The 23,938-nt window shown below is 44.5% G+C and overlaps 1 protein-coding gene across 1 annotated transcript in view; it reads left to right on the top strand.

Annotated features, from left to right (window-relative positions):
• The window catches only part of C3QH17orf75 (chromosome 3q C17orf75 homolog), a 717,668-nt gene that overhangs the window by 596,840 nt on the left and 96,890 nt on the right, over positions 1 to 23,938 (top strand). The window contains exon 9 of the mRNA XM_069654978.1: positions 20,732 to 20,835. Coding sequence (XP_069511079.1) covers positions 20,732 to 20,835 — 104 coding nt within the window. The remainder of the gene's footprint in view (positions 1 to 20,731; positions 20,836 to 23,938) is intronic.

The raw sequence follows: 23,938 nt of genomic DNA, 5'->3' as shown, positions 1-23,938 counted from the left end.
GTTTTCACGCTCGGCAAGAGGACCTCTATTCTTGTCGGGCGATGTCGTTTCCCTGCTCAGAGTTTGTAACTTTGGTAACTGCACCTCCTACTGCCTTCTTGGCAGGTTTCACCGGACAGTCTCGAAGAAAGTGCCCTGAGTTTCCGCAATATAGGCATAATTGCAACTGTTTCCTCCTTTCCCGCTCCCTTTGTGTTAGAGGACCTTTCAGACCCCCTATTTGCATGGGTTCCCCGGAGTCTACTCCTTTGGAAGGAGTTGGCGGTTTGGAAAATACTCGAGCATCAAACTTGGAACGATCGGCCTTCCTGTTCTGCAGCCTGTGATCTATTTGAACGACCAAGTCTATATAATCCGAACAGTCTTGTGGGGGATTCACTACTTGGGCTAAAACGTCTTTGAGCTCTCCACGTAGACCTCTATAAAACAGCGTAATCCTTTTGTCCTCAGGCCATTGAGTTTCCACTATTAGCCTATTGAAAGATGCAATATAAGCCAAAAGGTCTTGATTACCCTGTCGCAATGAAAGAAGCTCATTGTCCAAGGCCTGCCCCTGTGAATGTCTTGCGAACAGTTTTTCCATACTAAGCTGAAAGGCTTGAAAATCATGGAGAACCGGATCATCTTGATTAACTAGAGGGATCGACCAGTCTGCCGCATTGCCACTAAGGTACGAAAGTACAAAAGCTACTTTTGCTTGATCAGTTGGAAAGGCTGCTGGCCGGCATAAGAAGTGCAACCGGCACTGATTGATAAATACTGCAAACCTCTTTGGGTCACCAGAAAATCGTTCGGGCGGAGCCAGAGGTACATTCCCAGGTAGGTTGATCTGCACTGGATTCATAGAGGATGTTGAAGGAAGATTTGCCCCTGATGCGGGTAACGGGGTCTGTCCGGCTTGTGACTGTAGCACTTGTCTAGCAAGATTGTCTGTTCTCTCCTTGGAAATAATTAGTTCCCTTCTTAGAGCATTCGTTTCCTGACGAGCTGCATGCACTTCTGCCCTTAGTTCCCCAAGTAACCGGGCTAGGGGGTCAGTATCCGAGGTTTCCATAGCGCCTGGGCGAGAGTTTTGCGGTAGGCTTTGCGTTCTGTAACGCTCACCTGATTCTCGCAGAGGCGCCGGTCTTGACTGGGCGACTACCGTATCTTCAAAGGTGATGTGTAGCACCCGATTGGCTCTTTGGGCTGGACGTCTGTGCACTGTATGCCTGACGTGTAGAGTAAGATGTCTGCAGATAGAAAATATGGGGTTAATGAACTGGGGTTATTGCGGTGTCCCTATCTCTTTCCTCTTCTCCTCTCCTGTAGACCCCCAAAGGTTAACGCTCTCACCTTAGGTAAGTGAATGCCGAGCTCTCCATCTGCCTCGGGGCAGGGTGCTGTAACCAGTTTCTTCACTGGATAGGTAGCGCAGGCCTCTTGACTTCAGAGGACTGCTGTCCGTCGTTTACTGCACGAACGGTAAGTTTCGAGTCATTCAAATGTCTTTAAAGTCTTTAGTAATGATGTCTCTTGTTTTGCAGGGTTCCGGCGATGGCGGATGACAGGCTGAAGTGAGTTGAAGATGGAGTCCGTGTGATGAATAGAAGCGCCTGGAAGCACGTAAGTAAGCGCTTGTTGCCTGCTTCACTATGCGCTCTAACTGTCTTTTTATTTTGCAGGTACGAGTTCGGAGCGGCTGCAGGGTGCCGGAATACCCACTGGATTAGATGTGGAAAGGAGTCATGGCACGTGAGTATTAAAGTTCCCCAATGTCTTTAAACGCACCTTGTTTTGTCTTTCAGATGCGGGATGCAGCGCCGAAGAGTAGGTAAGCCTTTGCCTTTCAGATGCCGGAATGCTAACCTGTTCTTTCTTGTCTTTATAGGTGTTGCTGAAGACTGGATTCAGGATGGTAAGCCTTTGCCTTTCAGATGCCGGAATGCTAACCTGTTCTTTCTTGTCTTTATAGGTGTTGCTGAAGACTGGATTCATGATGGTAAGCCTTTTTCCTTAGGCCCAGGACCGGATGCAGAAGACACGATGAGCGTTCTGCTGCAGAGGTTGCAGAATAACGCAAAGCAAGATTCATCCACCGGGTGTGGTTTAAATAGCCTCCTGTAGTGCTTAGGTGTCTCCTTCCACAGCCACGCCTAAGTAAGAAAAGAGTTCCTGGTAAGAAAATAGTTCCTGCCTTCCAGAAGAGTTCCAGTGTTCTGAATCTAGGGAGTGGCTCCTGCCCCACCCAACAGGAAAAGTAGTTCCAAACAGAAGAGGATCAGAGGCTCAACTGGCAGGCAAGTAAGCAGCATGGTCTGCTGCAGGTAAGTCCACCCAAGCATTATGAGCCCGGCGCTTCCAGCGCTGGGACTGGGCATATTTATGAGCCTGGTGCCACTGGCGCCAGGACTGGGTCCAAAAGGTCCCAATTGGGACTGGTTGGCACTTGGAACCTGGGTTATGGATCTGCTTCCAAGGGAGTTGGGAAAACCCTGACCTTTTGGAAGCAGAGATCATGACAGTTATTAAGGAGCAAATATAGCAACTCCCATTTACCCTCTGTTTCCCCACAAACCTCCAACTGTTACTCATCTCTGGGTGGTGCATGTCATCTATCATACCAAAACCTTAACCTCTATACTCGTTATATTTCTTTCTAGTTTGTCTTTTAAGACGCTTTAACATTCTTACATATGGCACATAAGACTTTACTTCTGATAATACCTTTATGTATGATCACATTCCCATTTGGTGGTGTATTAGTGTGAATTCCCAATATTGTGTTATTCTGATAGGTACACCCCGCCCCTGGTGCACCTCCCTCAGGTATAATTCAAACATAAAAACACAGAATGTTTTAGTGCGATATGCATCACGCACATATACATGGACAAAAACATGGCAGTACGAGACCTTTTCTTTGCTTCATATTGTACAGTAGAAATAGGTGCATCAATAAGCAATTTCACTGACATTCTGAGAAAAAAGAAAAATAAACAAAATAAGAAAATCAAACAAAGTAAAAAAGAGAACACATAACTCCAAATAATAAAAGTATACTAAAACATTACTAAAAACATTCTTGCAAACATAAGTCCAATTGTAATAGAAACTACTCATGAACTATTGCTGTGCTCGTTCGGCGGGGTGCAGCATCGGGAGCCCTTTGGACATCAGAAAGGTGGACCCAATATCGCAGCTCCCGGACCTTCACCGCAAACAGAGTGGCATGGACAACAGAAAAAGGCCCATTGTATCTATGTTCACTCCACCTGCACACAAAGTTCCTTACGAACACCCAATCCCCTGGTGACAATTGAAGAGGCTGTGTAGTCGGAGTAGCTGCAGCGCTGGTTGGTTCTTCTGATCGCTGTGGTACTATCTGTTGAGAAATACATTTGATGGATCTGGTCAAAACGGTTAGATAATCCTTGAATTCCTCACCCAGAATGGACCCCGCTCTGTGCGCATCAGATGCCCTCCTTACTGGAGATGCGGGCATATGCATTTGCTGGCCTCTACCGCCTCATGTGGTGATAAGTGATGATCCATCCTTACAGGGCTGCGTACGTTAACTGAATAAAGCAAGAGGGAGACGGTGCACCCAGTTTCTTTTACGGGTGGTGCATAACTTAGAGCGTTTTGCTTTTAGTAATCCATTGATCCTCTCCACAATCCCGTTGGCCTGGGAGTGGTAAATTGTGCACACCCGATGCTTGATGCCTAGCAACGCGGTTATTTCCTTAAAGAGTTCATTAAAGAAATGGGTGCCATTATCTGACCACAGCACATCACAGACACACCTATGGGAAAATACCTCTCACTAAATATGTGGCTGCGCATTTAGCGTCTGGATGTGCACAAGGACCTGTCTCAAACCATGGTGAACAGTGACATACCACAACAATCAACGAACTACACCCATTACACCCCCTCCCATGTCTGCATAATCAATGGGGAGCTCCCGAAATAGCCCAGTAGGGCGAGGCAGTATACCTCGTATTGTTCTCAGAGTGTGACCAGTGCTGTATGTTTGGTATGTGATGCAATTTATTACCATATCAGTAAGAACTTTGTGTAGATTAGGCACGAACCAGGCCTCCTGTATATCTGCAGCAATATGTTGTTTTGACAAATGAGATGGATTGTGCAACTGGTCAAAGACAATCAGCAGCAATTAGCGCAGCATAACAACTTTACCCGTGCTATCTTGCCACATAACACATCTCTAGGGGTTTGCATACACCCTCTCTACTGCCACAACTCTTTCTCCTCCTGTGGTGCTTGGCCTTGTAGTTCAATAATTTGTGCTAGCAGAAGGGAAATGTACTTGGACGACAACTACTCGTGTCTCTATGCCACTGGATACTCTGAAATGACAGGCACAGGAAGATACGCCGCCGTGGGTCTGTGGCAGCGTTGCCCAGTGAAATTGCGTCTGGGTCATTGGTATGGGCGGTGCATTTAACCACCGCCATTGCGGAGGGCTCATAGAGAGCATCAATCAATGTATCCAATAATACTGCATGTTGAACTGGGAACCCATCTGCCCTCCTGAACCCTCTTCTTTTCCACCTTGAAAGTCCAGAGTGCACCGTTGTGGTGACGTATGCAGAGTCAGAATAAATAGTTGCTATAAGCTCCGCTGCTTGAGCCGAGTAATGCATGGGCAGCCTTTTTTGCACCACCACCTCATACTGTCCACTAGGTGGAGAAATTGCTGCACCAGTATGCCTCAAGCCTGTCCCCTGGTCAATAGTTGGTGACCCATCAACGAAAAGCACTTTCCTCCCTCACGTACGCTGTCTTTTGATTTTGGTATGTCCTCCTTAAATGTTACACAGTCATGTCTAGCAAGGTCTTCCTCAGTACACGGTTCTGTCAGGAAAGCAGCAGGATTTACTGTCTTGCACCATACTATGTGGATGTTTGGGCTGGATAGAATTACTTAATACGCGGATGCTCGCTGGGTGGTCAACGTTGATTAAGACCGTTCAAGAATGGCAAACACTGCATGCACCACATACAATGTTACAGAATACCCCATGGTAATTGTGGAGCTCTTCTCTATTGCGAATGCAGCAGCAGCAAGTGCTTGTTCGCAAGAGAACTGTCTCTGCATTACTGAGACTAACACTCTGCTACAATAGGCCAATGGCTAGTGGCCCATTGTGCTCTTCTGAGTCAGTACTGCCGTCATCATTTGACCATTTGAATGAGAAAACAAATAGAACTCTTCAGTGGAGTCGGGGGTTGCTAACACTCTTTCAGTTTGTTAACGCTCGTAAGCATGTCCTCTGTCCATGTTATCTTATTGTTTATCTTCTGCGATTCTTTGTGGCCTTCTTAAAACAGGGGCCAAGTGTATGTGGTGTAATCCAAGATCCACACCTTGCAGTAATTACACAATCCAAGAAACGTCTGCATTTATTTCACAGTTTTTGGCTTTGTGGCACAGCGCGCTGTGGTATTATTTTCCTTTCATGGACAGATATTAATTGCCCCAAATAAAGACCTTCCTAGATGCAGTATTGCAACTTTGCTTCGTCTACCTTGTACCTTTTGTATTCTATGCTAGCAACTGCAAAAACGTGACAGATTCCCTCCAGCATTGTTGTTTATCGTCACTGCATACTCGCAAGTCGTCCACATATTGAATGATAGTGCTGGGTACCAGTATGTTCCCCAAATCTGCATGTAATAATCTGTTAAAGATACTAGGGGATTCACAGTATCTCTTTGGCGGTCTTGTGTGTTTGTGCCTTTTTCTGCCATGCGTAAACTGTGAGATATTGAGAGCCTGGGTGCAAGGGTATGGAAAAGAAGTCATTCTTCAAGTCCACACCAGTAAAATGTGTAGCTTATTTTGGGATGCTACACAAAATGGTTGCAGGATTAGGAACTACTAGAAATTCTGCCTGTACAATGTCATTCAGGGGGTGGAGATTCTGGATCATTTTCCAACTTGACCCCTTTCCCTTTTTTTTTTTATTACAAACATTTAATTTATCGATCAAGACTTGAAATGAGACTTGGGTTCAGTTTTTGTTAGAGATGATTAAGTTACTGATTCAGTAGGACCATGCGTCAGCTCTAATACATTTCGTAGAAATTGCACTATTGTAAAGATGAGGTTCTTTTCTTGGCCATTCATAATTTGTGCCCTTTCCCTTTTTTATCGGGTGTATGGGCGTGTTGCTTGGAGAGTTGGAGGGCACAATAATCCCCTTATTTAAGAGTGCAGAAATGGTATCTCTTATTTCCTCCTCTGCTTCTTTGGACAGTGGGTATTGTTTCACTAGGGGCAACACTGCACCTTGCTTAAGTGTGATTCATACGGGTGCCTCTCCCTGTAAGAGACCAATATCGTGGGCAACTCCCCATCTCCGGCATGTATTATCACCATTGCTCTCATAGCACACATTCCTCGAGTAGCAAATATTATTCCTCAACCTGTAAAGGAGATGGTCATGTTTTACTTGCTTAGGAGGTTGCGCCCTAACAAATTCACTAGTGACGTTTATGAATATAATAGAGTTGCACGCACCATTTTCCCTACTATTTTGATTGCTACCTCCTTTGTAAAAGGAAACGTTGCCGCAGCCCCAGATAAACCCTGCGTGTCAAGAGTTTCACCTGACAACGGGAAGTTGTAGTCACTGATGCACGATTTAGTGGCACCTGTGTCAACCATAAAGATGAATTGTTTATTTCCTATCTAAGCGCCCACCAAGGGTTCCTCATCTGGGTTGTTAGTCACAGACAGGACTGGGCATGCAAGAACTTTCTGTGGGCTGTCCTAGTCAGGATGTGTATTGGTACCTGGGAACGTGAAAGGATTGCCTCCCAGGACACTCATTCCCCAATAATGTGTTGCTGCCCCATTGGGGACGGCATTGCTTCTGGGTATTGGAGCGCTGTATGATTGGGTTGTCGGTGCAGCTTTCCTTGGGCCGCCGGGCGGGACAGGCAACTCTGTCTGAGGGAGCCGTGATGGCAGCTGTATTATATGCTTGGTGTATTTCATATGGGATCAACGTAGGCATCGGGGGTGCAGGGGAGTGCTGCTGCTGTATTGGGCATGCGGGAGTGTATGGACTGTACCCCGATCCCATCCTATTTCTGCACACCCTCGCAAAATGAACATTTTGTCTACATCCTCAACACTGAATCCCCTTCTTGCTTGCTGTTGACCTCTTTGGTACCACTCAGGGTACTGCGACTGAGATCGCCGATTCCACTGCCCTCTGCCTGGCCAAAATGCTGCTATTCTTGCATCCGTTCGCGCTACTGCCTGCTTTACTGCATCCATTTGAGTAAATGCCACTACCTCCCCTTCAACTGCTATTTTTGCCATTTATTTCTCTACCAGTTTTGCTTCCTCAGCCTGCAACCTTTGTGCTGTTTCCTTCTCTCTTTTTTTGATTTGCTTACAGTGATGTATAATAATAGTTTGTATTTCGTCCCACCCTTTCGTCTCTATACCCGCCTCTATACCCACAGTCTTATCGAGAGCCTTTTGTACTTCTTTTGGCAATTCCCTTTTAATAACGAAATAGAAAAGCAGAACTGATTGCTCCCACTGCTTCCTGTCACTCCTCATCTCTTGTACTTTCAAAATATTTTGAGCGGGGTCTTCATCATCCCCCATTGTATACTGCAGTATGGACTGCAAATCTGCTGTATCAGGATATTGCCACCCTGATGTGGTTAAAGTGCGCCCCATCATGTACATCATCGTCTATTTTAACTCCGGAATATCCAGCCTTAACCCAAACAGCCCCTGCCTGATCTCTCACAATTGCTACACGCAAACCGCTTATATCTCCCACTGCTGAAGGGATTCTAGCCGTTTGTTTTTTGAAAGCATATATCCATTTCCCAGCACCTATAGTGAGGGACGGGAGTGGTTTAATTAAGTAGTTTTTGTCCATTTGGGCCCATGGTACATACTGTACCCTACCTGGGTCTTTATGCAGTAATGGCAACTGTGTGCCCATTCCCCTCCTTGCCTTCTTGCTGTCACTTGCATTTTTCCTTGCCACTACTGCCTGCCCAAATCTGCACCCAAAAGCTTTCTACCCGTGGGGTAACTGCTGGTGCCTCGTCTTCATCCTCCAATTCATCCACTGTGTTCCACTTGTCCTCCTGCAACTCCCTATTTGTATCTCCATCTGAATTCACTGTCTCGTAATCTACGCTTCCTGCTCCCCGTTCATCACACTTCCTTCTCAATGTGCACATCCTTAATCGCGGTGCTGTCTAATCTAAATAAAATGTCTCTCGCACTCCATTCATCTAGTCCATACCCCGATCTGCTCCCTTCTTCCCAGAGGGCCCTCAACCTTGCTAATTCTGCCTGCACTGCCTTTAAAGCTTCTTCTAACTCGTTCTATGGTTTCCTATCCATTGGTACAGCAGCGTTAGTGCTCGTTTGATATCGGGGCGGTAACACAAATAGGGGTGGTGCTGTGGCGGTTGGGGACACATACGTTGGGTTAGTATATCCTGTAGCGGGACTGGTTGGTTAACATCCTACGGTGGGCAGAGGTGACAGTGTTTCCTCAGACGTTGCTGTTTTACCTACAATCGGGACTGGGCTGCTATCACATTGGGATTTACACTCATCATTGTCCTCTGTCCTGCTCCTTTTTCCATAACTCTAAAATCTCTTTCGTTCTTTGAAGCTTTTTAACTTTATATTTGGCAGTTAAAAATGTGCACATGTGTTCCAGTATCCCTTTTATTATTCGTACCTTGGGCGGAACATTCCTCCCTGTGTCTCCGCCGCCGACTGCTTGTGATCAATTTTATCGTTCTACAGCGGCAATGCGCTAAACGTATACTTTAATGGTGTAGCTACCCCCATATTGAAAGCCTTGTATACAAAAATGTCACATCATATATAAAATAGTTTGTCTTTGCATTCCTACCAGTCCTTCTCTCCCGTTACCCCGTCGCCCCCTTCTTTCCCAGTCACTCCACACACCCACACGCACATTTGTCCTACATGCAACACCCACACTACTTCTTCCACAGGCCCTCCCTTGGCCCCCACTGCTTGCACAATACATGTTAAAACACTAAAACAACAAGCTAAAACAATAAACTAAAACAGCCACTACTGTACCTTATTCGCCCTCCTGGGATATATTGGGCACATGAATTTGAGTACACTAATTATACGGGAGTCCTACTTCTGTATTCTATTATTTTATTTCAAAATATGACTCCATCTTCTTACCTAACTAGGAAAGGACCCCACTTCTGTTTTTCTCCCAATTTACTTAAAATAATAATTAAAAAAGATATATAACTGCCTTGCGGTCGTTACACATCTTTACAAACTACTCAACCCAGTCATACACCATTCCACCATACACCCTCCTCTCCTCCTCTTCAATGCACACAACCCCACACACACCTTTTCCCTGTTCCCCCAACTTCCCTCTCAGCGTCTATCTCTGTTGTTTTCATCCGCAAGAGGTGTACTTACATCAGCGTTTTCACCCAAGCTCCTCCTTCATGGGGTCCAATGTCAGCCGGCACCGTCCTAGGAGCCGCACCCCGCTCCAAAGAGGAGACCGCAATTCTGTCAAAACAACTCCTGTACACCACTACGGTTTGCACGCTTGAGACTGGTCGATGCAGGTTGGCGCGGCCCCACCAGATGTGCGGCCTGGAATCCTCCATCTCTGCTGACAACATGGGATCACGTCGGGATCACCACATTTGTAGAGTAACCCCCAAACACTCACACCAGAAAAAATACAACACACTGGGGAAAAAGTCCCAGCACACTTCTTGCAAGGAGAACAAGGAGAATCTTAAACATACAAGTACGTGTCAGCAAAGATATATGCTGCCACAGAGCGCTCTGACAAAAACAGCATGAGCAATAGCTTTTAAAGATGCGCAGCGTCACAACTGACGTACATCCCATAGGTTAGAAATCCAAGATTCTGGTTGGTGACCCTATACACATATAGCCTGCTCCATATGGGATGCCATGTGATTGGACCCAGCATCTTCTGTCCGTCTTCTTCCACGTTGGGGATCTTCTTCTGCCGTCATCAAGTAAAAAGACAGTAATTGGCAATTATTTACAAAGTCCATAATTTCACAACTCTGGTTTCAAGGACATGTGCGAGGTTGCTAGTTTTGAGGTTGTGATAACTTCTCAAAACTATGTGCTCCTTTCACAGACTCGTTTTCACCTCCACATCTTTCCCACCTAGCAGCAGAAATCAGATGGACTAATAGTGGGGGCATCCTGCCCCTGCTCTCTGATCTTCCTGATCGATTGATTATTGTACAGTTTTATGGCCTGGGGTCTTGGGCTGGTCAGTCTACTCAAATGTTTGTGTCCTGGGCTTTGGAGATCTCGGGCCGCTATAATTCACAGATATAGACATTGAAGGCCTAAAGCCCTCACTCCAATTTTTTCATGGGATAACTCTTCAAAGACCCATTCCAGCCCTCTCTTGGCCTTTCTGGGTTGCATGCACTTCTTCATAAGACACAATGAAAAACTGTGTGTGTGTTCAAGAAATAAACCTTCTGCGAAGCTATCAGGGCTGCGAGCAAAGAACACATGCACACCCTTCAAACCCTCGGGACTGAATGTAAATTAACTAGCATAGCCGTGGCACTAGGCCTCAATTTCAAGATGAAGTCTAGTTTCTAAAATGGTGTTTCAGTACACATGTGATTGTAATGTTACAATTCACTACGTTTCCACTACTATCTGGCTTCTTTGAGTGAGCCCTCTCCCCCCTCCGTTCTCCCAGCTCCACTAGAGCATCTTCTTCTACAACTGCCTCGTCCAAAATCGCCTGGGGGCCTGAGACTTTTGCCCTTGCTTCTCAACAAAGGTTATTTAACGTTCCACCTTTGTGTATTGAGATCAAGAACTTTTTTATTTAAGTTTGTTTAGTGAATGTAAAGTGTGCCACTGAGACGCGTTCATGGCAGAGCCTTGGTTACATTGTGTTTTGTTGTGATTGGATGAGGTTTTCATGTGGTCTCAAGGAATCCATCTCGATTCAGTGTTGTGTTTTGAGCGGTTCTTGAAGTCAGGCTTTGTATTGAGGTTAGAAAAGTAGTAGTCTGGACAGAGATAACTCTGCTCGATTTTGTATGATTTCTTGTTTGTAAGGAATGACTAACGAGAAGAATATGCAATGTAAAAAATATACATCATTTATATGCGCAAGTTCACAATACACACTATGTGAAAATATTTGTTTTGTTTAGTGTGTATAGACATGAGGTTACACTAACTCGCATGACTTCTCGATTCGTAATGTACAGGAATGAGTAAGAGGGAGAACGAGTAAGAGGGAAAATTAGTCAACGTTTTGATTCGTGAATCACTCTACCTTTACGTGGTTCTCAAAGTAGGTTTTTGTACAGAGCGATATCAAGAACTAATAAAATACTCGGACAAGGAGAAATATCCTTAAGAGCTGTTGGTACTCTTGTTCAGAGGAGAATTGTCTAGCATTTCGGTACTGGACAAAAACTTATGTGTTTGGGATATTTCTCCTCTGTGAAAGATAGTGAGCTAAAGACTCTGGGTAAGGCACTTGTAACCAGGACTCATGTCTGGCAGAGAGTCTCCCAGGACCCCCCTTGTTATTTGTGTATAGCCATCAAAAACTATTTCTTAACTGCACTTCTTGTAACAATAATATTTTGTTCATTGAGAGCTTTATTTAATATCATCATTACTGTTGAAAACCCTTGCGTTCCAAACTAATGAGGTAACACTTTCAAAAGTTCTTTTTTTTGTTAAAGACCCGTGCCTCTGTCTCCCAGTCTTCTGAAATCACCTAACACATTTTGGGGAAGCCATAGCCCGTCATCTTGGTTTTTTGTGCATCCATTTTCAGGGGATTCACTAAATGTACAGTTCCAGCCAATGCTAGTTTTATATTTTTTGTTTTTTAATTAACATTTGGGTAAAAACAAACCCGAAAAAGGGAGTAAAACACACTTCCTGTATGTGAAAATGGCACCTACGAGAGACATGCGTTGGCTTTGAGGGTCCAACGCAGTCGCAGCAGAAGCAAAACTCCCATCATTGGCACCAGATGAAGTCTCTTCAAAATCTGCTAGGAACTTGCCAATCCTACTGCATTCTGTACTCCTTTTCCTTCCCAGGCCCTCTGCTTGGCTTTGGCCTCCCACGTCACAACCAAAACTCATTACATCCTGTCCTCGCACTCCTCTACTCCCCTTCCTCCTCCGCCTTCACCTAGGCCTCCCTTGGCCCCGCTCTCACTTTATCCCACCTACTCTCCTTCTCACCAATAGCACCGGATGAGGTCACTAAGATTGTTTGCTCTATGAAAGTCAACTCCAAACCGATGCTTCCCTGACCCTCTAGAACTATCATGGACAATTATGCCACCCTTGCTCCCTCTTTCACCGAGTTCTACAATCACTCTTTTGCCAGCAGTGGCTCCTTCCCATCACCTCTCAAACACTCCCTTGTGTACCCCCTCCTAGAAAAGACGTCTGCGGTCCCTTCCTGCCCAGGTAACTACTGCCCTATCTCCTAAACCCCCTTCTTGGGAAAACATTTGGAGAAGTTGGTCATCTCCCAACTAATCCACCAGACTGAATCTGTTGGCTGTCTCCACAACCACCACGCTGGCTTCAGAGCGGCCAGAGGCACGGAAACTGCTCTGCTGAACACCAGTGAAGAGTTGCTCTCTAACCTCGACTGCAACTCTCCTGTTCTCATGCTCCTTGATCTGTCCTCTGCCTTTGACACCGTCAATCATGCTACCCTCTTAAATCGACTCTGTGATACTTTGGGCATCACAGACCGGGCACTAGCTTGGCTGACCTCTTTCCTTTCGAATCGGCTGACAGGTTCAAATGGGCCCATTTCTCTCCTGTACCTTACTCTCTGCCTGTAGTGTCCCTCAGGGCTCTATGTTCTCGCCATGGCTTTTTAACATTTAACTAACCCCTCTTGCCCACCACCTTCTCTCCTCACTTCCAGTGTTATGTGGTTGACACCCAGCTCTCCTTTAAGCTTCCATCCTCTACTCCTCTACCTTCTCTCCTTCCTCTCCTCCTCTACCTCCTCTCCTTTCTCTCTCATTCCCGATTGTGGTCTGCTATTCAGGCATGGTGTGCTGCTAAATCTTTGTCTTAATGCCAGTAAGACTGATATCCTTCTCATTGGAACCCCTGCCCCACCCCCTTACTCTTTGGCAGCCCTCCGTGGGCCCCATTCTCTCCCCCTCTTGTGAGGCAAAAGACCTGGGTGTCATCTTCGACTCTGCTCTCCTTCTCACCTCATATAGCTGACCTTGCCAAGAAGGCTCACTTTCAGATTCACCTCCTCCGATGCATTCTCCCTTTCCTCCCCTTCCCCCAGAAACCCAATGTCTCTAGAGCTCTGGTTCTCTCCAGGCTGCAATACTGCAACAGCCTCTTCCTCAAGCTGCCTCTTTCCTCCGTCCGCCCTCTTCACCTAATCCAGAATACGACTGCAGGACTTATCCTTGACCTCAAGCCCAGGTACTGCATCTCTACATCCCTAAAATCTCTCTACTGGCTCCCGGTGGCTTCAAGGATCAAATTCAAGACCCTCTGCAGCATGCACCGTGCTACATCTGGCTTTCTCTCCCTAAATATCGCCCTGCTAGAGTCCTTCAGTGCTCTAGCTGTAACCTTCCACATGCCAGATATTTCTCCAAGCAGAGAGTGGGGGGTAGATCTTTCTTCGGCAGGAGTCTCCCTCTGATATGGCCTCCCTGTCCCTCTCAGACTTGTGCCGGATCTCTTCAAGTTCTGAAAGCATCTCAAGACCTTACTTTTCTTCTCATCCTTCCCTCTCCCCCTTCCTTGCTAATGCGCCGCCTGCTGTGGCGACTGGCTTCCTGGTCCCTTCTGAGTCAAACAGGGTCCAGGCACTCCCTCGACCTGTCTGCCCCAGCACACCCCCACACCCTCTTACCAGCACTTGCCTTCGAACACCCTTTCCTGACTAGAATGATTCTAGTCCACCCCCACTTCTCACACTAGTTACCCTCTCCCGTCCCCCTGCACACTTGCACTCCAGGCTCACCCTAACACTTACCCAGCCCCTGGGGCCCCTCCTGCATCCTCCCTCACCTACCTTCACCCTGACCTGCCCCTCCCCTGCACTTCCTGGTTGCTGCACTTGCACGATCCGAATGTCACAAAGCCTAGTAGGACCGTTTATTGTTGTTTATCCTCCTCTGTTCCCCCTTCCCCCTTAGTCTTGTGGTGCCTAGAAACACTTTCTGCTGTATAGGCGCCAAACAAATGTTCTTCTGCGCCTTTTGGCATTGCATGTCTGGTTTGCCTGTTGCTGGAACCTGCTCCTGAAATGTTCATCCACTTGTTGCCAGTAGTAATGAATCAGGTGGTTGACTCAGGCTGTGGTGCAAAGACTGTGTAGGAATTGAAGAGCATCCTCTCCTGTGTACCTTGCAACAAAATGCGCACAGTCCATTCTCGACCTCTGACAATGATGTGCCTTTAGGCGCCTTAAGGTACTGCCTGCAGAGGGAAGGTGTGAAACTCATGCAACAGTACTTCACAGGTGGAGCTAGCTGCTCTAACCATTTTACCTCATCTGGGTCTTCAGGGACAGAGACGAGGTAGAAGTCTTCATCGCTAGAGTGTTCCTTGGGATGTTGTGTCATCATCTCCCAAAAATGATCAAAAAGTAAAATCCAAAGAAAAAAACAATTAAAACAAAAAAGATCAATACATCCTTACAAAAGGGACTACAAAAAACAAAAATGAATACAAAACAAATAAACCAACAGAAAACAAAGTACAAAACACAGGGAAAAGAGTTGGTTAGGGAACAGTGCACTTTGGCCAAAAAGGACAGTCAAATGTGCACTCTGACTACCTGACTTTATCTCCAAAGCAATGAGAAAGTGTAAGGTTTTCTGGAGAATATATATGTGATTCGCGATCTGTGATTCTATGAACTAATCGGCTCTCGAATTTCAATCCGTGCACTTGCCATTAGGCCAAATCGTTTGCAGGTTTTTTGGTACCCACGAATTGTGATTTGAAATTAAATGAGTCTGTTTTTTATTCTTTTTCTATTAAGGATTTTTTAATATATTAAGTGACAATTTGGTTGTTGAGGTGTGGCAAATACTTACTTCTACAAAGGTTATATCTCTGTTTTGCCTTATGAATATTCTGACAAATCGTGATTTGAGAGTTGAATGACAAATTTTAGTGCTGCTCACATTGAAGTTTGAATCGTGAAGTTAAGCAAAGTAGTGTTTTTTTTTGCTCTGTTTCTACTAAACTTTTTCGAAAAGAGACTGCAATTATCTATGTTTTTTGTGGTGTTTGCATTTTGCCTTCACATAAAATAAAGTATTTGGAAGATTAAGATGCAGTTTTAATTTCATTGCGTGAATATGTGGTTCTCGATCTGCATTGTTGTTCAATGTACTCTTCCTTGTCTCAGTATCGTCTGATTAAGTCAGAACTTCTTAATTCGCTTTGGGTGGGGGATCGAAACTACATGTGAATAATGTTCAATTAATAGTGTTTACTCATTTGTAGAGAGACTGTTAATTAATCTAGCTCTAATATCAGCACTTCCCTCTTCCTCGTCCCACTACTTTCGTAGATCTCGATCTTAGTATTATTTTTTAAAAGTTCATATTTATAGTTGTCCTTAAAAGGAGTTCTGTGTTTATAACACGTAAGGTACCAACTCACTCTTCCTCGTCATAGTCCCCCACTAACCACGCCTCACTATTCCTCATCAGTCTCCAACTATCCCACCTACTCTTCCTTGTCACAGTTCCTAGAAGCACCTTCAAGCCTTGCTGCATCCTCTATAAGGTAGTCTCTTTCAAGTCATGCAGCTACCTTGTGGAGAAAGCTCATCATCTCTGGCGGATAGCGCATGACCAGAAGCCAGGACACGTGCAGACTTGAAATCCGCCGCTGCAAAGGACCAGAAAACAAACCTTCTCTTCCTACGCCCCAAGAATATGGAGCCTCCTCCCCGTCAGCATCAGACTCGCCCCCACGCTCCTACAATTCAGAAAAGAACTCAAGACCCACCTCTTCAACTTATCTCTCTGCCTCAGCACCTAGGCCATCACATCAACCCTTGAGCCACCTGACTCGCTAGACGCCGCCCACCCTTCTTGTGCCTGCCACCTAGGACAGCTGTACCCTTCCTCTGTGGCCCTCTATATCCCACTCTCAGTGAAGTCCCGGTTTTGCAACCCCTTGGAAACGTTCTGTTAAGCCAAATCACCTCCCTAGCCTCAAGGGGCTGGCTCCCGCCTGGGAAGAAGGAATGAATTCCCTAAATTTGTTACAGTACATTAGTTCATTCTAACTAGCCGAGAGATTGTGATCAAGATAATGGACTCGGGTTTGATACAATTGGAGATTTTCTTTAGAGGCTATGTGTCCCTCAAGAGCACAAGCTATCAATGCATCAAGAGAATCTTGTTTGCATGCTTTCAATAGGGTAGATGCTATTAGGAAGTCATTAGTGTACTGCATTAAAGTGGACTCCCCTTTGAATACCAGCGGGTCAAGATATTGTTTTCAAATCTGGGAAAAGAGTGTCAGACTTTCCACATATCCCTGTGGTAAATAAAAGGTAATCAATACTGACCGGCAGGATGCACAAGTATAGAAAAGAAGGCAAACCACAGATCCACTACTGTGAAGTGTGCAGCAGTTGCAGCAATGTAAAATAATATGATTGCAGGGTTGGGAACATCATGGAAAACAGGCAGAACTGTTACATTAACAGCACAAAGGTCGTGTACAAATTGATGTTTCCTTCCCAGATTTTTGACAGGTAAAATAGGAATGTTACAGGGGCTGCGGGTAGGAGCAATAATTGATTGCTTAAGCAGGGACTCAGTGACTGGTTTCATACCGTCTTATGAAATATGGTACTGTGGGATACACGGAACAAGTTTGGGTGGGTTCAGAGTGATAGTACTGATTCCACATTTAATATGCGTCCCGCTTCATTTGCATGCGTGCTCCACAATGTGGAGGAACTTGGCTCAACAGTCCCTGATTCAACAAGAGTGTTGTTCTGTGGTGCCTTTGTCAACTTTAGAGACACTTGCAATACTGCCAAAAATGCCAATTCTCTATGTATCAGAACATCCGACTAAATACCATCAAGGGAACAATAGATAGTACAGCCCATTTTCCACAACAGATTCAATCGTAATAAATTCACTGGCGCAGAAGGGTGCAATAGAAATCCATGATGCTCAGAAACATGACCCAAAGTGGCATCATAGGTTGTGTCATGTAACTGTATGAGGTATGCGTTGAGCCCCAATAACTTCTGCGTTTACCACTTAGTTTGAACAGGTGACATATGGAAATTCAGAGGCCCTGAAACTTGAGCATGACACTCCAGTATCAACAAGGCAAGAAACATTATTCCAGTTTACTGCCCACTTAAGATAAAGAGCAGGAGGTTCACACCAAAGCAGTGGTGCAACCCGTGGTCGAAGTGGGCGGGAGCCGTCGGGAGCAGTGCTCCTATACTTCTTTTAAATAAGTTTTACCGTTCCTATACTTTTATTTTAAAAAGAAACCGGTCCGGAACAGTTTCATTTTAAAATAAAAGTGTAGGAAGAAGTTGAAACTTGCACTTTCAGTGCACTGCACTGGACGTGCCCTTAAACAGCAAGTGCATGGGTTTTGGGGTTTGTATTGTGCATGGGAAGTGGTGTGGCAATGGGGTTTGTGGGGAGCGGTGCAGACCAGTAGGCAACAATAATACTTAGATATATTTCTAGGGTTGTGTGGAGGAGTAGCCCGTCAGTGAGGTCTGTTGATGCCACCCCAGGGCGTGCTTGCAATGGCCAATTTTGTTTCTGCTTCAATAAAGTTAACGTGTCTGGAGGAAAAGCAACTCAGTACAACTGATTGAGATCAGAGCATATGCGAATGTAACTATTATTGTTACTCTCTTGAAACCTAACATGGTGTTTATGAATTTTGGAAAACCTTTGCACAAGAGAAAATAGATCTGTTGAGCGCCAGGGTGTGTGCACATTTACTATTGCACATTGAGTATCTGTCAGAGCTCTTGTCTTACACTCAGAATGCCTTTAGTGGGATTCTTACCAGTCAAAAATTGGAATCCTACTGCTTTTAGTGAATTTTCTATCCCAAGATCTTTAGAGCTCCTCTTAAATAAATAAACCAGTCAAGATCAAATGTACCTCCTGCTTTGTGATATCACTGTGTCAAATGGTGCCATTTATCCAGGTATATGCAAGTCTTGGGCAAATAAATGTGCACAAGAAAGCCATCAAACTTTTGTCACTTTCTCTCAGAACTGCCGCCAGCGCACTGAAGAAAGTTTCTTTTTAGCCTATAAGTGATAAAAGGGAAGAATGCATCTTCCTCTTCTTTATATTTTTTCCATTCTGCAATTTTTATTGATTTTTGTCCAAGCTTTTGTAACAAGAATAGTAGTCAGTATTAGGTTCAATTAACATAGTTATCATATCATTACTATAAACAAATTACTATTTAGCCATGATTAATATCCAGAGGTTACAATGGCTCAGAAACTGAGAGAGCATAGTTATGTAACCAGCAAAATATTAGCACCAATTGTTTGTTTCACAGATTTCCAATACTCACTCCCTTCTTTTGTACAAACAGTGAAGATAATATCTAGCTCATTTTGACTTTTAATTCATTGCATAACTCACATGTATGACAGCTGTTGCTTAAAGCTGTTGCATCCAATCTGATACGATATATGATATTTTATTCGTAGCACTCCAATACACAAGGGTTTCAATGCGTGACAACTATTTGATCAGCCCATAAGACTATAAGTACTTTGTTTCTTTTTTTTGCCTCTCCTGTGACATGCATTGTTTTTCATCTCAGATTGGGCAGTTTACCGTTTTAATAAAAGTTGCTGGTTTCTTTCTGGTAACTGTAGGGACTTATTTTCTTGGCTTTATCGGTTACTTTACTTTGGAGATATACACTTATTGTATAGATGGACTCCAAACATTGCACATTCCCTCACACGTGTCATTTTTCGTGCTGTATTCATTTTTAAACTGGTGCGTTTCTTTCTTTGTAAACTCTTCTTTGTACTAGGGTTCCCCATAGGAGCCACGCAGAAAGTCAAGTAATCCTGAGTGTAAAATTCTGTACTGGGTCGTTCGATGCTTAGTCACGGCCAATAGGCAAATTAGCTCAACCTGTTGCAGTGAGAGGAAGATTCAATAGCCGCATTCAAGACACCTTACCAAAACACAGACAACCCATTAAACTAGCCATGGGGGACACAGGCAAGGTTACCTCGAGCCAAGAGAGGCAAGAAAGGAACCATTTAGGGCAGCTATTAGATAATGAGTAGCTCTTTACAATTTCTCAGTGAGACAGAGAGGGGGTCAGTCATGAAGGTGATGCTAGTAAGAGAATTAATAAATAAGGAGCTGGATTTGGAAGCAAGCCACAAGATTGCAGAGGGCTATATCCCAGACACTGACTTGAGACCAGCACCAAAGGAGATCAAGCTGATACAAACCTCCAAGGATGTAGTCAATCCTTGGAAGGAGGAAACCAAGAACCTGTTGAGGATGGAAGCAATAGCCTAGAAGAACAACTTTGTGCAGTGGAGTTGAAATAACACAGCCTAACAAAAACTATAAGGTACAGGGAAAGAAACACTTGTTAGGAGTTTCACCTCATATCAAGAGTCCAGGAAGGTGACCTGCAGCTATAGAATGAGAATGACTGTGCCAAAGATCTACTTGTCTGTAAAGGTCAAGAAGCGTGCTGGGCACTATATCCATAGGACTGAGACGTAAATGAGGGAGCTGGGCACTACACCCCTAAGAGAGTGAGTTGAGACAAGAAATGAGCTGCTAGGTGCTCTAACTCTTGAGGCAGTGTGTTTTAGATTCGAGAATCCTGGCAAGGATGGTTATTCCTTTAAATGTGCCCTTCCACCTGGAGTTTGCCGTCCTGACACTTTACAAATTGAGGACAATATTGAGTTGCAGTTGAAAACCATTAGGCATCTAGGCTGATTACAATCCAACCTGCAGTGTTTTTATAACCTGTTAAATTTGAGATGTTGTTTCATATTTTCTGTTGGTCACTTTGTCACGATTATTTGTATCATGTGGAGCACTTCATTACATATCATTACATTATTCCAAAGAAAACAATTGCTTCTGACACAACATGGGCAGTCCTGTTTGGTAGGATCATTAAGGGGATTAGCTCTTGGGATACCTGTACCCAGTGATTTCAAAACCCACTGTACATTTTGAAGCTGATTTTGAATGTGGTTTGGAGGTCTGGAAATGGATTGATGTAATTGTTAGATTATTAGTGATTAAGCAGATACCGTGGTGGAATGTTTGATAGTGCGGTAAGCGGAGGTAGTGTGAAGTGTAACTCAATAAATTTAGGATGAAATGTAAAAAAGTTTAAGTACAACATCAAAATAGTAACGAGAACACAGCATTTGACTTTTTCCCTTTGCATTGGACTAATTATATTATAATTTGCTTTATAATTCACTTTAATTCTACACAGACGTGATGGCAGCTATTTATATCCTCTTATTTCTGTATTGTACATTGTTTTTCTTCACTTATGTAGTTTGTTCATCCATTTCATAACGTTCAGCGCAAGATATTTATAACCTCCCATAATTTTTTCTTTTCAAAAATTGCTTTAATAGGCAGCAACAAATTCTGTGAGGACTGGACACAGGCCTTTTTAAATCATGCTGAGGGTGGAAATCCTTTCCTTTTTCGACAGAAACTAGAGAATTTTAAGCTGAAGGTAAATGCTCATGTTTTCCTTTTAGTAATATCTTTGTAAAGGAAAGTTTTATCGCTATTCAACCAGGGGAAATAGGTGGTGAATGAACCATAGCAAAATAATTAAGATATGACCTTTGCAATAGTGAAACATTATCATATGAAGTGATGGTGTAAATTAAGTGAAGTGATTACTTATTGTAATTGAAGTGTGGGCTGTGGGCATTTGCATTTATTTATTCATCAGTCCCTGTCCCAGGATAAGCTTGTTTACCGCCAGTAGTAATTCTGCCAAACTACCCATGGGGTCCTATTGACTGCATAAATGGGGACTGACGATGTTGTACTACAATTTGTAATCCAGCGGTAATTCCGCCATACCAGGTGGCGGTAACGTAAATATGTTTGTCCGTATTCTGCCGAATTTACCACCAGAATTCCTTCAAATTTGTAATGACGCCCGTAGTATTTACTTCATCCCCCCCCCATCACCTGCGCAGATCCTATTCCTCTCAACTAGTATGACCACTTTTCCATCCCAATGTCGATCACCCACTTGACCATGTAGCAGACAGTTTAGGCTAAACACCCCTTCACTTAGCGCCGCTCATTCAAAACCTTTCCAGTCAGTAAGCATGAAGCAAACTTCTCAGACCTCCTCACTCCACGGAATGCCTCAGACCGCATAGAATTATTCAACACCTCTAATATGAAACTGGTGGACACTTATGCCCCTCTACAAACTATGCTAGGATCAAACCATTTGATTCTTGGCAACCACTCCCCCCCCCCCAAGCTCGCCTTCAGCAAATGCTCAATGAAAGCCCCTAGAGCGGGCGGAAGGATAAATCAGGGGCAACGTGTTTCTCTTGGAAGCAAGACAACGCAGCACAACACTGGTTTGAATCGCAATCCTGCACTTAGAAACCACTTGCTGGTAATAAGCGCGTTATAGATGAACAATAAAATAAAAGGTGGTGCAAAAATTGGATGCCTGAAGATCTCACCAACCAGCGCCAACTATAGGATTCTGTTTACCGAGGCCAAAGCTGCTTTCTACTCCACCATCGTGGCTGCCTCGGTACAGGAGTAAAGCCCTCTTTGAAGTAATAAAGCATTGTACCAATCCCTGACCTGACCCTGAGGTGCCAGCTACTCTGAAAAATGTGACTGAATGTTGTAAATATAGACAATATCAGTCAGATCATCAAATTAACCTCCCTCAGCATTAGCCCACCTGCACGCCAGCACGCACACTACCTATCTAGACCTACTTCTCCCCTCTCTCTTCCCCAGACAACCTAACAACAAACGCCTTCCTCAAACCTACTTCTTACTCAGACAATATCATACTGGCCTCCATCATTAAACAATTTATGTGCCTGGCGCTAATGCACTCCTCAGCATCATTGAGGCCTCTTTCACAGAAGTCAGTCCCGGACAGCCTCAAGACTGGTCCCATACAAACTCTTTGGAAAAAAACGACCTTAGATCTACATGATCTCGCTAACAAACGGCCAATTACAAACCTCACATTATTGTCAAAATCTTGGAAAAACTAGTTGCTACACAACTACTCGCCAGAATCTAACCACTGCACCACCTAAACGACTATCAATCTGGGTTCCTGTCCCAAGTGTAGCATTGAGATAGCCACCATGCGGGTGGTGGATGATGCCTTCCAAATCATGAATATGCGCGACTCATGCCTCCTCGTTCTCCTTGACTGCTCATCTGCATTTGACACAGGTGATCACATCATCCTTCTCATCCTCTTCGCTGACAGGATAGGATTCTCTGGCGCTGTTCAGAATTGGTTTACCTCCTACCTTTTGGCCAGACACCAGGCCTTTCATATGAACGCTTTGCATTCTAACTGACTCCCAATCTTCTGCGGAGTCCCCCAAAGCTCCATCATCTGATTCTTTTTAACCTTTAAATGGTGACTCTGGGAACACTCCTCAAAGATCCAAATAAAGCCTTCCACCAATCTGCGGACGATACTTATATTTATAGGAGTGTAAAAAGCCCACAGGCCATCAGTCGTTTCTGCGATTACCTAGCCATCATCCAGTCCTGGATTTCAACTGCCTACCTCAAACCTAACGTCTCCCAGACAGAATTTGTCCTCATTGGCACCCCTGCTAAACATCTCTCCAAGAATGGCTCAATAATATGTGCCTAGTAGGATTTGATCCGCTACATTTGGATTCAGCGGAATCCTTATTGGTCACAGCCTGTGCTTTCAGAAACACATAGCCAAGAAGGTCCAAACGGCCTGGCTTCAAATCTTCACCCTTTGCAAAATCAAACCCTTCATCCCACTGCAGGACTTCCGGACGTAGTGCAGGGCCTTGTGGTCTTGCACATCGATAGGGAAAAGGGACTCCTAACAAGGCTTCCAGCCTCTTATTTGCCTCCTCTAAAAGCAGTCCGCCACGTTGCAGCACGTTTTGATACGGGTTGCTTGTAAATTTGACTGAATCACCAACATTCTATTCAATCTACATTGGCATCCTCTCCAAGCTAGCATACTGTTCAAGACTGCATGCATCTTCTACAAAGCAGTCTCCAGTAGCACATGAACATACCTGGCGGCTAAACTCCACATATCTGGTGGCATACACACCTCGTGCAGCAAATTGACCAACCGGCTCAAATCACAACTCATCCGCAAAGAGAACATCCATAACCAATCCTTCTCTTGTCAATCATCCACTCTCTAGAACTCAATCCCAGTTTTGGCTCAGAATGCCCCCACAATTCTCCAATTTCGCAAATCTCTGAAAATGTGGCATTTCCAACAATACATGTTGAAGACTCATGACTAAGACCCCATGGAGGCACAAGCTGACACACAGACCGCAAATCACAATACTGCGCTACTTATAATTATATTTATATAATTGTTCTTTTATGTTCACTTCCCCGGGACATCCAGACACTGGATGTACTGCGCTACTTATAATTATATATGGATGTACTGCGCTACTTATAATTATATTTATATAATTGTTCTTTTATGTTCACTTCCCCGGGACATCCAGACACTGGGGCTGCAGTGCGTAATCTGCTCCTCAAAGTGGCTGATCCCACATGTCTCACCAGAAGCAGACCATTATCCG

Source organism: Ambystoma mexicanum, chromosome 3q, assembly GCF_040938575.1.
Source record: "Ambystoma mexicanum isolate Mex_15411 chromosome 3q, UKY_AmexF1_1, whole genome shotgun sequence".
In the NCBI taxonomy this organism is placed as follows: domain Eukaryota; kingdom Metazoa; phylum Chordata; class Amphibia; order Caudata; family Ambystomatidae; genus Ambystoma; species Ambystoma mexicanum.
This window is presented reverse-complemented; position numbering and strand designations above follow the sequence as displayed.